Below are 14902 nucleotides of genomic sequence, written 5' to 3'. Positions count from 1 at the left end.
ATATAAAAATGCAGAGCAGTTAACATCACTGAAATGTAGTCTATTTTGCTAGCTACAAGGATCATATTTCATCCGCTTTTCTTTAAACCATTTATATTCTATAGCTTAAATTTTAGGAGAAAAACTCACCATCAATCATCATGTAAAGGAAAAATATGGGAAATTCACACTCAATGCCATCAAACAGCTAAAACAGAAAATAAAATATTAAAAATTTCAATGAAGTTAATTAGAACAATTTTGTTAGAACAATTATATTAATTAGAACAAATATGTTAATTACATTTATAGAATGATTGTTAGAACATTATAGTTAGGATATACATAGAAGATTTATATAGTAATAACAAAACTGGACTAATGTAAGTAGTTTTGCTGTTCTTTTAAAAAAATTCTTAGAACTCTTATTCAAAATCTCATTCATTTAATCCATCACACAGTGATCATTCATTCAATAAGTGTTTACTAAGTACTTAGTAATGCCTGGCATCAACTAGACAGAGGGCTATGGCGACAAAGAAAGAAAGAACCTGCCCTCAAGGGCTCCTAGCCTAATGGTGAGACAGGCATGTAAATAAAGAACTATAGTATTATATGAGATGTCTATACATAGTACATCAGGAACATAGGAAGTGAAATACCTGAGTCTGCCCAGGGATTGGGAAGGGAAAATAAGAAAGGAAATGCTTCAATTAAGGCTTGATGGATTTCTCTGGGGAGATGAGCTAAGGGAACTCCATGCAGAAGAGAAAAGAATAGTACAAACTACTGATGCACAGGAGAACAAAGTTTGATAAAGAAACTACCAGCAATTCAGTATTTTTGGAACAAGCAAGCAAGAAATCATGAAAGTTAATACCAAAGAGGTGGGCTGAGGCCAGGCCAGTCACATCAAGAAGGAGGTGGGAAATTATGTTAAAAGACTAAGACTTTGATCTGGAAGTGACAGGGAACAACTGGTGAATACTGAGCGGAAACAGATTTACTCATTAGATTTACTTACTAGTTGGTCAGCTGGCAGTATTGAACAGTTTTAGGGGCAAGAAATAAGGAGATCAGCTGGAAGGCTACTTGGAAGCAATCCAAAGAGAAAATATGATAACCTAAACTGAGGTTTCTCCACTTCAGCACTATTGACATGTTGGGCAAATAATTCTTTGCTGTAGAGGCTGTTCTATGCAAAATAGAATTTTCAGTACCCTCTCTGGCCTCTACCTTCCAAATGTCAGTAGCACCCACTAGTTGTGACAATGAAAAATGTCTGCTTGTCTCCTGGGTCGTAAAATCATTTGCTTATGAATCATTAACCTACACCAAGGAGTTAACAGTTAGGAAGGGACAGATGTTAAGATTTAAAGGAGATTAAATCTACTAGGCCTGGGGAGTGACAAAGAAAGCTGAATGAGATGGAAAAGCCTAAAATGACCTTCAGGTTTGGGGCTTGAGCATAAGCAGACTGAAGGACATCCAAGTAAGGATGTTCAAAAGGCAGCTGGATACATGGCAGCATACTCAGGAGATAAAGGAGATCTGAAGCTAAGAGTGATAGCTGAAGTTATGATTGCATGGATAGCATGAAAAGAGAATAGGACTAAGGATGAAACTCAGGAAAAGGGCAATTTTTTTTTAAGATTTTATTTATTTATTTTTGAAAGATACAGAGAGAGACAGGCAGAGGGAGAAGCAGGCTCCAGGCAGGGAACCTGAGGTGGGACTCAATCCTGAGACCGCAGATCACGCCCTGAGCCAGAGGCAGGTGCTCAACCGCTGAGCCACCCAGGTGTCCCGTAAAGGGCAACGTTTAAGAAGTGGCAGAAGAAGAGCCTGAAAAGGAGACTAAGAAAAACAAAGAAGAGCATTAGGAAGAGAACGGGCCCAGAGAAAGTGGAGAATGTTCCAAGAAAGAAGACTCAGTTAAAACATTCAAATGCCAAGGAGAGAGGTTCAGTGAAACAAGATCAGAAAATCATCCACTACCCAGTTACCTAAACCCAGACACCAACACGGCTACTGGGAAGTGTTGAAGCAGAGCTGGAATATAACATGAAAGAGTGAGTAGGAGGCAAACAAGGAGACACACCAAGAACAGACTAAACTTTTCAGAAGTATGGCTACAAAGACAGAGATGATTGGAGGCAGAGAGGAGTAAAGGTTTTTGTTTTGTTTTAAATGATGAACATCACTGTGTTTATGCTGAGGAAAAGAAGCTGATTAGAGTTGGGGGAGTACAAGACAGAAGGAAGGGAGAAGTGAGGAAGAGGAAAAAAAGAAAGAAGCAGAGGCAGACATGCTTCTATCAGAGAAGAAAACAAATGATAGTAATAAACCCAAGGAAGTAAAAGAGACCAGAAGGGGGTGTACCTATGGAAGGATAGCCCTGGGATGAAGGGCAGACATCACCTTCAGTGAAACAGAGAGAAGGAGGTAGGGATGGATGCAGGAGAGCTACAGTAGCAAAGTCAAACAGAAATGGAACCTATGAAGTAAGAAGTCACGTCTGGGAACTTGAATACAAATAGGAAAAAAGCTGGAAAAGCTTGTAAGGGGAGTTCCTGCAGAGTCACACAGCAGTAGGGACAACAGTGAGGACTGAACCAACACAGGTGTTCTGAATCTGGGATGGCGTCTGTCCGTACTGCTATGGCTGTCCATACTGGTGCTCAGCAGCAGGTACAGAGACAAAGAACCTCTACTTGACCGATCCAAAGCTGAAAATTTGCAAGGTGGTATGATTCAAATGTAAGTGCTATAAATCAGCTCAGGAAATGTATTAAATAGAGGAGAAATATCTGAAGGTGTTTAAGAGATAAATGGATCCTCTGACCATTTGACCTTTGACTGCTATAAATTATAGTCTCAAATATGTACACAATAATATGGCTCCTAATGCTTTCAGATGATAGTCAGTTATGAAATTTAAAAAAAAAGATAAATAGCTTGTCTAGTTGTCCAGCAAACCTAAGTGTGTATTAAATATTAAAAGAGTGGTATTTAACTGCCTAACAAGTTATAAGGTACAATGTTGCCTAAACATTTTCTATATACAGATTCATGGGCCCTTACCTATCTTCATGACCATGCTTACAAAAATATTTTTCAATCTACACCACTAAAGAAAAGTCTTCACCAATGTAGATGGATGCTTACCCTTTTTTGGGTGTTATAGTTTTCTGGACAGATTAAAAATAGCTAGAATAAACCTAGATAAAGTGGTATGTATGTGCATTTGAAATAAATGATTTAAAACTAAATATTTAGAGGACTATATTTCAAAGGGAAATGTCTAAGTAAAACAGAAAAAAGAGCATTTGCTTAAAAGATTGAAAGTAAATCACAAATAAATATTTTCGGGCAGTCGTGGTGGCTCAGCGGTTTAGCGCCGCCTTCAGCCTAGGGCATGATCCTGGAGACCCAGGATCGAGTCCCACATTGGGCTCCCTGCATGGAGCCTGCTTCTTCCTCTGCCTGTGTCTCTGCCTCTCTCTCTCTCTCTCTCTCTCTCTGTCTCTCATGAATAAATAAATAAAATCTTAAAAAAAACCAAATATTTTCTATTATATAAGGCAAATGATATGGAGCAAGTAGACAAAGTACTGAAAGTTCAGTTGAAAAATTATTCATCCAGTGAATCACCATGGCCCAATATGAGCAAATGGGCCTCACTAGCTAGTAAGGCTAACATTTACCAATAGCTTACTCCTGTGTCCAGAACCATTTGAATCACCTTTAAAGATATGTTAACTCATTTAATCCTCATAAAAATTTCAATAACAGGACAAATAATAGTAGATACTATTACTATTTTACCAATGAAAAATATTAAACATACTGAAGTTTATTAACTTGCACAAGGCCAGATAGTAAGTGGCAGTGCCAGAGTTCAAACCCAAGAAGTCTGTTTCCTGAATCAGTGCTTTTGACTACTCTGTTATGATATGAAATATTTTTTGATACCTTAATTTCAGCTGGTTTGTAGTAGCGTCTGTTGGGATCTTCCAATGATGTTCTGTATCCATCTCTCAAGAAACGCTTAAATCCATATTTTCCTTTTAATTTTCTAACCACTTTATCAAGTGTTTGGCTAAACAAAGCTTCATCATCTAGGGCAAATGCTGGATAAGTGATGCAAGGTAGGAGGGCAGCATCTGTGTTCTGGGGACAATAAGAAAAAAGAAGGGAATGTTAGTTTCTACAGGATAATGATCAGCACTGACCAAGGAGAATCAGGGAGATGAAAAGTCTGTAAGGTTATCTAACTGACAGTGAGACTGCTGTGCTCCAAGGGACAGACAGACATTTATATGACATAGTTTGATGAACCTAAGAGAGGAGATAAAACTTTATCCATTGATAAGGAGTATTCTCAATATTCAACACGACTCAAACTCGAGGACATTAATAACAGCAATGTGCATAAATTTAACACAGATAATTACTACTTATAACTTAGTCTGTCATAACATTGGTTTACAATGGTGAAAACAGAAAACAATCTGAATGTCCAACAATTAGCTGAGTAAATTAGCAGCCATAAAAATTTATATTGTAGAAATGTTTATAGATATGGAAATATGTCCACACAGAATTAGACTATCAAGCATTATGAACAATATTCTTCCAGTTTTGTAAAATAAAAATGTTACATATGTAGATAAAAATGTGTGGAAACATATAAACCCAAATGTTGCCACCCTAAAACTACTGAGTGGTGAAATAATGAGTGGATATTCTATTATAATTTGCTTATTTGTGGGTTCTGTTTTTTTTTTTAAATCATGATCTTGTATTATTTCTTTAAATCATACTCTTTAAATAATTAAATTATTTTATTTGGGGTATTTTCTAAGAATAGACCCACAAATAACCCCTAGAAAAATCTGTAATCCGGTACTACAGGCATATACAAGTTTGAAAGTGAGTCACATGAGAATAAAGAAATAAAGCAGGTAATTTTATTTAAAGAAATATAAATCATGAAAAATATTTTTCTAATACTCTATGACTAAAAATTTCATTTTGGTATAATGTTGCTACTCTCTACCCCACCCTCAAAAAAAAGGTCTAGTTTTCTATAGTTCTACAAAAGACCCAAGGACAAAGTAGCTTTGTCCACAGTTCTGCTCACTTCCTGAACTAAACCTCCACAGGATGGTGGAGCGAGAGGCAACATTTATTTTCTCTTTTCATCTCTTCTGGCAATCTGTAACATTTTAAGCATTTTCTTGGGAAAGATATCATAAATAGTAGTACATATTAATTTATTATAAATATATCTCACATGAGATCTTGATTCTCTGGGTAACAGTGAACACAAAGTTTGCCTATTGCGATTGTGAGCATCGAGATCCACAAATATAACCGACCAAGAACAGCCCTGGAACGAGAAAGAAAAACACATTTCCTGAATCAAGAAAAAAGAAATTATAGAATGCTGGACATTTTGGCTGTAAGAAATTTCACAAAAATATTAACATTGGTTACATTTGAGAGTGGCATTACAGAAGATTTTAATTTTCTTTTTTATATTTCCAGTATTCCTCAAATTTCTTGCAATAAACATTAATTTTATAATTATAAGAAATGTTATTTTTACAATTTCCCTATTTCTCCTTAGTCATCTTACAATTCAAAATGTAGTGATTAAAAGATAACTAATCAATTAAGGATATTTGGTTTAATAAAGATAAAAATAGTTTAGCTAGCATTTTGGCAAGGAATAAAGCAAGAATTAGGATGCACAAAATCTGAATTATACAGTCCTAAAAAGAACTGTGATTATATGATCAAACTATACAAATTTAGATACAATCTAGAATTAAAGCTGTAAAGAACTACTTGATTAAAATATGAAGATAGGGGCAGCCCTGGTGGCTCAGTGGTTTAGTGCCACCTAAAGCCCAGGGTGGGATCCTGGAAACCCGGGATCAAGTCTCATGTCGGGCTCCCTGCGTGGAGCCTGCTTCTCCCTCTGCCTGTGTCTCTGCCTCTCTCTCTCTCTGTGTCTCTCATGAATAAATAAATAAAAATCTTTTAAGGAAAAAATGAGATAGAAGCATCTCTAATAATAATAATGCACATAATGCTAGCTAATATTCATGAGGTCAAGCACTGTTCTTCATGCTTCACATGGATCACTTAATCCCCAATATGTAGATATTATCTCCATTTTAATGAAGAGGATCCTAACTCCTAGTTTAACAGAGCAAGGGTTCAAAAATCAGGTTTTTGACATAGAAGCTCACATCATAACCACTGAGTTATACAACTTACCACATTAAAAAATATCTTTCACATAAGAACTAAAAACTAAAAAGATAGGTGTAAAAAAATGGCAATTGGTCTGATAACAAAATTTTTAAAAATTTACTATATAGCCATTAGTACTTTCCATATCCAAGAGCATAGTCATAAGTAAACATGGCTTTGTTCTTTTACTGGGAAGCTAAATATTTTGAAAACATAAGAGATGAAATTGGAATACAAAGACTATTTCCATAATAAGAGAACACTCAGAAAAATACATGGAGAAAGGAAAAAGAGAACTCATAACTTTCATGTTACTTTAATATTACCCTCTAAGTCTCATCCAAACTTACACCAACTTCAAAGATGTATTTAACCCTGAAACTAAAATACCTTGAATCAATCAATCACCTAAACTGACATTCCAAATCTAGTACTAGTAGGCCCTACCTCAAAATATTAGACTCACTATATGTATATTTTTCCTGTTAACCTGTTCATACATGAATATTAGCTCATGAAATAAAATAATTTTTCATTCATGGTATCATTTCTTAAATCTCTATTAACTCTGATCATAAATAAAAATGAGTGAAGCTACCTCTCAACGAGATTAATGCTAAAGTGTCCTTCCTACGATTTGAAAGTCTCAACTCCTCATCTCCAGCCATAAATCTGAGCCCAACAAAAGCTTGACACAGTAGCTGCCATTGTCAAGAGTCAAATGCTCTATCCTTTGAGATCTCCTCTCTCAAGGAACTGACCCAGGTGATATACAGTCCTCTCTCAAGGAACTCCTCTCTCAAGGAACTGACCCAGGTGATATATAGTCCCTAAACAAGATGAATAACAAGCAAAACAAAAAGACTGCACATAGCAATACACAGCTACATACCAAATGATTAGCTTAGATGAAAGAATACTAATGATAATAAACTTCTTAAGTTAATAGGAGAAAAACAATACGGCACTTGGGGACTTTCTGGAGAAGTAAACTAAGTTATGAATTTTGGGGGAGAGGGGGGCAAATAGGGTGATTAGAATAAGGCAGCAGAGAAATAATTGGGTATGAGATGTTGGAAATCTCTGAGTATAGAAAATCAGACTCACGGTTTATCCTTAGGCTGATAATTAATAAAGTTAACTGCATGTCAAATCAGTCTGCCTTGAATTGAATTTTTAAAAGATACAATCTAAGTAGAGAAATAACAAAGTGAAATGGCAAATTTGGCAATTCCTGACATTACCTAATTAATATAAACAGCCAACTTCTATTTTCTGGCCAAAATAAATGGCTTATTTACCTAAATTCAAAGTATTTGTTCAGGTCTCTTCCTTTGCCAGCCTCTAACAAATATACCCAAAAGGAAAAATAATCTCATAATGTTACCATATTTTAACACTGAGACAAAGATCAAAAGTTAGTTAACTGTATTGTTTGGGCAATCTCTTGAAAAATACACTATGCTTTAGGTATATAACCCATATTTACAGGAGAATAAAATTCATCCAAAGCCATGGGCCACTATTCCTAATCAGAAGCAACTTTTTCTAAAAGTCATCAAGGAAAACTTACATATGGAATTAATTATCACGTTCTTTAAATGATCAGACACATTAATTTTAGGACTGTAAATTTCAAAGGAAGCTACATATGTCTCCATTGCTTTGAACACTTTTCATAATATGAGCAATCTCTCCAGTCATCACCTTTTACCTTCTGACTTCAGCTCATCTGTTAGTATCTTGATTTCTCCAATTAAAGGCACAAATATGAAAGGATGTTTTATATGTATATATCACTGTAAATTAACTGATTAGCTTTGGATATTTTATTTTCATCTTCCATTTCTGAAATCATCACAACTCTGTCATAATAGCCCAACTCCAGTTAAAGAGCATATTTTAAGAGTGATAGATCAAACTTTAACCCCCAAATTGAGTTTCTGTAATTGTGTCCTAGTAAATACACTAGAATTTGATTCAACCTGACTACTGTCTTGGGGACTTCAGTTTCAGTGGTAGGTAAGAGCTGCAATGAACCATCTACCCCAGGCTTCATGTCCACAACAAATCTTTCTGAGATAGTAGCAAGGGTGACATCTATGACCATTAGGTACTGCTGATCTCTTTAATTTCAATTCAAAGTGAAATTATTTGATGGATTGTCTGGGTCTTTCTTTTCCCCATTAATCACTTCTCTGAACCTGAGCTATTGCTTGCTGTCCTCATCTATCAGCAAAGAATCAAACAATGAAACTGGTCAGTATATCTACTATATATGATAACTTCTCTATTCTCAGGATAAAACCACACCACTCTGATGACACCATATTCCTCCTAGCTCAGCAACAGGCTGTCTCTTAGCTTTGTGGCAGATCCTGGAAAATTGTATTCTTACAGAAAGGATATTTACTGTTGGGCATTACCCCTCTGCACCATGGCTATGGGTGGCAACAGGTGTGTAAATATCCAACTTTTACAAATTGACCAAATAGCCTCCAGTAGCTCCTCCCACAAACCATGCTTCTTTTCTTTACAGAAGATCCTACTCACATAAAGAATGTGAGTTTTTCAAACTACAGAAAGAGATGAACCTAAGGGTTCTCAGGTTTCAGAAGAGCAGAGCTAAGACTCAGACCCAGGGGACAGCCTGGGTGGCTCAGTGGTTTAGCACCGCCTTCATCTGAGGGCGTGATCCTGGAGACCCAACCAAGAAACCCAGAATTGAGTCCCATGTCAGGCTCCCAGCATGGAGCCTGCTTCCCCCTCTGCCTGTGTCTTTGCCTCTCTCCCTCTCTCTCTCTCTCTGTTTCTCATGAATAAATAAATAAAATCTTAAAAAAAAAAAGACTCAGATCCAGTAATCACAAAGCTGATGCTTATAATGTCGATGACAATTTGCTGAGTGTAAATTATGATTTACTTAAACATTACTTCTAATATTTCTATATATTGTCACAGAATATTGACAATATATAGAAATTTATATTTATACAGAATATATATTGAAACTATGATCAATATATAACTGTCACACTGAGGCTTATATGAGTTATGTTTCTAAATGCCACAAATTAGCCTTTTTTATAAACTTCTCAGTGAAGAAATTAAGCCATTTTATCATATTTTCTTCTTAGTCTCTCACAAAGGAAAATAAATTTTGAAAATAGTTTCAGAGTAAGTATTTAAGTAATGGGTTTTCTTACTGAATAATAAAATAAGTTTAATATTAAAAAAAAAGAAAGGAAGTAGAAAAACATGTTAGTCATAATGAAAGCTAAAAGTTTTTTCCACCCAGTAATTTCCATAAAAATAAAAACATTTGTCATATACAGTACACAAAGGGTAAAATGCAAGTCTTTCACATTGTTTGCTGAGTTGATACCTCCTTCAAAAGTTCAATAAAATGGGGATGGGGTGACTGGGTGACGGGCACTAAGGAGGGCACTTGATAGGATGAGCACTGGGTGTTACGCTATATGTTGGAAAACTGAATTTAAATAAAAAATTTAAAAAAATAATTAAGGAGAAAATGGTGTGGTCAAAGGTATGAACTGTCCATTATAAAATAAATCTTGGGGCTGTAATGTACTGCATGGTGACTATAGTTAATAATACTGTATTTGTATATTTGAGTGTTGCTAAGGGGAATAGATCTTAAAAGTTCCCATCACAAGAAAAAAAACCTCTAACTATATATGGATGTTAATTAGACTTAATGTGGTGATCACTTTGCAATATATACAAATATCCAGTCATTGTCATACATCTGAATGTTATATATCAATTCTATCTCAATAAAAATTTTAATTTCATTCAAAAAAAAAAGAAGAAAATGCCTTAAGAGTTTCTCAAGAAAAAGCACAGCTGGGATGCCTGGGTGGCTCAGCAGTTAAGCATCTGCCTTCGGCTCAGGGCGTGATCCCAGGGCCCTGGAATCGAATTCCGCATCTGGCTCTTGGCATGGAGCCTGCTTCTCCTTCTGCCTGTGTCTCTGCCTCTCTCTCTGTGTCTCTCATGAATAAATAAATAAATCTTAAAGAAAAAAAAAAAGAAAAGAAAAAGTACAGCCGTTACCTCTAAAGGTGGAAAGCATTCAAGATTCAAGATTTCCTGTACTAATAGCTGATATTCCAGATTCATTACCAAGTGGCTTTGGTTTAATTCCTGGTTTTGCCTCTGTTTCATGACCTGTGAAAAGTCATCCTAACTCTCTGACCATTCATTTTGAGAGAAGGACCCTTCTAACTCCAAAGATCTATGACTCTCTGAGTTGCCACCAACAGGAGAAGCATTTTTTGAAAGCTCTAAATTAATTTAAAGAAGTCTTTAAAACACTTGAGCAGGTCTTCCAAAACACTGTACTGATAATATTGTTAGAAATAACTGATAATATTAATGATAATACCCATGTGACCTGAAATCCCTCAAGTCTTGAAGAGATTTCTTTGGGTTTTCATCTGAACAAAAACATTTCTTTTTTATATTAGTTCTTTTTCTAGCTGCTCACCTTTAATGAGACCACAACTCTTTTAAGTACATGAAGCAATATTATAAGATGATTAAACACTAAAAAAAAAAAAAAATCACATGCACTTTTAAATGTGCTACTGTTTAGCAGGTACCTCTTTTAAAACTGTTCTAGTGGTGGGAATTTGCAAAACTAGGATTCTCTCTGATATTATTAAAAAAAAAGGAAGACAAAGAGGGGGTTCTACTTGCAATAGGTAACATCTGTGTGGCTACAGGAATAAGACATTATTTGTCTAAATTCTATATGAAATAATCAAGGAATAGTCAAGTCAGTGAAATTTGGTGTATAGCTCAGCTGGAAACAGACACAAGCTAAACAAGGTCAAGAATGAACTCTGCTTAGAGCAGTTGTTCTCATCCTTGGCTGCACATTAGAATTCCCAGGCAGTACATGAAAACTTCAACATCAAGGTCTCCCCCAGACCAATTCAATCAGAATCTCTAGGGGTAGAATCCAGCCATCATTATGGTTCTTTAAGTTCTTCAAATAATTCCAATGTGTAGCCAAGATTAGAAATTATGGCTGGGTAACAATATTGGCAGTATATTTGTAATTAAAAATCAGAATGTATAAAAAAGCAATTCAGTGCTTTTAGAGTTCTAAGAGATTTATGAGAGCTTCTTGGGAAGAGCCGAATAAAGGCAGAGCCCTGAGAGATAGGCAGTTGGGAAAAGTGCCATTCTATGTGTGGGTATGTAAGTAGGTGGAGCAGGTATATACCAGATACATAAGCTGCATATGTTAATGTTCAAGTACATCAAAGGAGATGACACAGTTGCAAAAAGAGCTGACCACCACTTAAGAACATCCAACCTAAACACACAGAACTGCACACAGCCACCATTTGGTAGGCCATGGAGAACAAAAGAGCAAGACCTGCATTTTTCTAGACTATTACTGTGACACTACTGGTTTAGTCCATGACTCTTCTCTATCTCCTTGAGATACTCTCTAGAGGTTTTTCAGTCCAATCCCTTCATTTCCTTTCTTTAGGATTATCAGTATTACCAAAAATTCATTAATAGTAACAAGAGATAACACCTAATGAGGGTTTAATCTTGGCCAAGCACTATGCTAATTGTTTTTAATTGTATGAAAACCTTCTCAGTTAGGTCCTAGTATCATTATGTCTACCTTTTTAGAACAAAGAAGCTGATACATAGGTAAACAGCCAAAGTTACAGAGCTCACTGGTGGGAGTACAGAGCATACAGTGATCCTGTTTCCTGACTCCGAAAACAATGTAACAATGTCATTTCTTTATGCCATATTACTCTTCCCTTTCATCCTATCTACCTCTATTTATCTATCTCTATTTATTATATATATATATATTCTCTACATATTTGTATTTACACACACACACATTCATACATATGTACACATTTAAATGAATGTATTGAGTAAGGAAGGGGTAAAAGGAAATGAAAAGCACTGGGGAAGCCCAGGTGGCTCAGTGGTTTAGTGCTGCCTTCAGCCCAGGTGTGATCATGGAGACCTGGGATCGAGTCCCACATCAGGCTCCCTGCATGGAGCCTGCTTCTCCCTTTGCCTGTGTCTCTGCCTCTTTCTCTCTGTCTCTCGTGAATAAATAAAAAAACCTTAAAAAAAAAAAAAAAGAAAAGCATTGAAAGATACATGTGGGACTTCCATAAGTATGGTGACTCTTCGAGAGAGACAGAAATGTTGATACAAGCTAAGGGATTAGTGCTAGAGGAACTGAGAATCTCAAGGAGAGGTATAGTATTAATACTCATGATTTTCAATAGGTTCATAACACCCCTCTATCCCCACAAAGCTCTGATCCTTCCATTTCTCTAGCCACAGGTCTTGAGAGAGGAAAAACGGTATGGGAGTGGGTGATTAAGAGTCACCTCTTGGGAACCAGAATGAATTGCTGCTCCCCTCTTCCCAATCTTTTCATGTCTGTGCTCATTCTTCATTCTTCATGTCCTGGATATAACCAGAAGCCATCCTCCAGAGGAAATCGGAGTGAGAGGAAAAGACAGTTTGTATATATAGGGAGGAGAAAAGAGGCAGTTTGCTACCATACTCCAACTTGAAATATTCTTAAATTCAAGACTTGAGGTGCATAGTATTATAACTGCCAAAACAGAAACCAAGTTACATTTTGCACGTCTGCGTTAAGTTCCTAAAATGTATCTGCACTGACTTAGCATTTTAATAGCTTAGGGTTAATTATAGTATCAATTGGAAACTTCCTTTACCCTCTCATCTTAGAAATCTACAAAAATTGCTAAAGAAAATTAGTCTAGGGGCAGGTCTGATGGCTTAGCTGTTTAGCGCCACCTTCAGCCAGGGGTGTGATCCTGGAGACCTGGGATCGAGTCCCACGTTGGGCTCCCTGCATGGAGCCTGCTTCTCCCTTTGCCTGTGTATCTGCCTCTCTCTCTCTGTATCTCTCATGAATAAATAAAATCTTAAAAAAAAAAAAAAGAAAATTAGTCTACTCCTTGATTCAGAAAAGTAACCTGTATTCTTACATAGTATTGCCTTTCATTGACAACTCAGTTCATGGTCACTTGGGTAGTTCAATGATTAGGTACAGAGAAACTGGTTAAACAAATCATGAAAATTTAGGGCAACCCTCAGAGTTTCCTTTTAATCCCAAAGAAAATGAGATTTAGACATAAAATTACAGCCAGCTGATTAAACTAGGATCAAAGATTTCAATTCTTTAGCTCCACACATTACACAAATTCCCCTCAGCATAAGATATATATTGATACACATTAAATTAAAATCAACATGGGAACTGACATAGAATATAAGTGGTTTATAATGTGAGGAATATTTAAAAACGTGAAAACTGGGGGTGCTTGGCTGGCTAAGTCGGTAGAGCATGTGACTCTTAATCTCGGGCTTGTGGGTTCAAGTCCCATGTTGGGCACAGAACTTACTTTAAAAAAAGAAAAAGAAATAAAAATGTGAAAGCTCAAGAAGAGACTTGAGGGAAAAATTATTGAACAAAGAAAATGAGAATTCTTTATTAAAAGATATTTTTTAAATTAAGCAATATTTTTAGTTAGAAAAATATAATTTAACTAGCAAATCACATTCAAAGAAAAGGATGTTCAACCATGAGTTTGCTACATAAATTTCAGGCAATTCTTTGATCATAAGAAATGACTTGGTAAATCAATGGCCATGACTTGGTAAATCAATGGCCAAATTAATTAATCATGTAATTCAACAAAATAATCAAAGTTTGTTGTTAATATTCCTGTTTTTTGTTTTGTTTTGTTTTTTACCTGGTTGCCAAAGAGGTTGAATCCATTAATCGCTTCTAGTGCTGCTTTTGCTAAGCCAACAGAGCTAAAAGAGAAAAGAAATACTTTAGAATTCTGATGTCTGGCTACAAAATAAGAACCATTATCTAATGAATATTCACAAGCAAGTTTCTTTATTAACACTTATAACAACTTCCAGGAGAAAAATAATGTCTGAGAGACTTTAATCTGACATTTCACTATTTTAATTTTTCTTTTTTATGGTTAGTGATCTTATGGGAAAAATATTTCTAAGTTCACCTTGATCTAGATAAATGGTCATACTATTGATGGGAGTAGTTTTAATCCCAGTATCATTTATATTCACTATCACTAACTCAAGGGAAAAAAAAAAGATGAACTTTAGAGGAAGGTGTATTATGATGAAATGTACTCAATAATAACCAGGTTGGGCATCATTAGTTCATATCAATTTAACAGAGCTTTCCTGGCATCAATACTGAGCCTTAAAAAAGATCTTGAGTGTCATATACTTACTAGAGCTTAATATAGCCATTCAAACATTCTTTGCTTAGTGTCCAATAAAATAGGCATTATTTTATTACTCAAAGAACAAATGATCACCACACATCTCATTTTTTGTCATATTCTTCTTTGCATAAAATGTGTATCCCTTTGGCCTCTAAAATGCCAATATTATAATAGTGCTGAAAAATGGGAAGATCCTAATTTCATTAAGTGTGGCATTGTCATCTTATAAATATCAACCTTTAAATATTTTAGATCAAGTATCTAGTTTATTTTACTTATATTTTTTTATTTAAAGCAACTGCATATGCCATTAATATTTTCAAAAATAATGGTCTATCATC

The 14902-nt window shown here is 35.5% G+C and overlaps 1 protein-coding gene across 2 annotated transcripts in view; it reads right to left on the bottom strand.

Annotated features, from left to right (window-relative positions):
* Nucleotides 1-14902, bottom strand: part of PHKB (phosphorylase kinase regulatory subunit beta) — a 211170-nt gene that overhangs the window by 93422 nt on the left and 102846 nt on the right. For both annotated transcript variants that reach the window (XM_055331265.1, XM_055331264.1), the window contains exons 9-12: nucleotides 14052-14115; nucleotides 5279-5374; nucleotides 3955-4152; nucleotides 130-187 (exon numbers count right to left, since the gene is read on the bottom strand). In XM_055331265.1, coding sequence (XP_055187240.1) covers nucleotides 130-187; nucleotides 3955-4152; nucleotides 5279-5374; nucleotides 14052-14115 — 416 coding nt within the window. The remainder of the gene's footprint in view (nucleotides 1-129; nucleotides 188-3954; nucleotides 4153-5278; nucleotides 5375-14051; nucleotides 14116-14902) is intronic.

This window comes from Nyctereutes procyonoides, unplaced genomic scaffold (assembly GCF_905146905.1).
Source record: "Nyctereutes procyonoides isolate TBG_1078 unplaced genomic scaffold, NYPRO_anot_genome, whole genome shotgun sequence".
In the NCBI taxonomy this organism is placed as follows: domain Eukaryota; kingdom Metazoa; phylum Chordata; class Mammalia; order Carnivora; family Canidae; genus Nyctereutes; species Nyctereutes procyonoides.
Note: the sequence above shows the minus strand (reverse complement) of the source record. Positions and strands in the feature narration are given on the sequence as shown.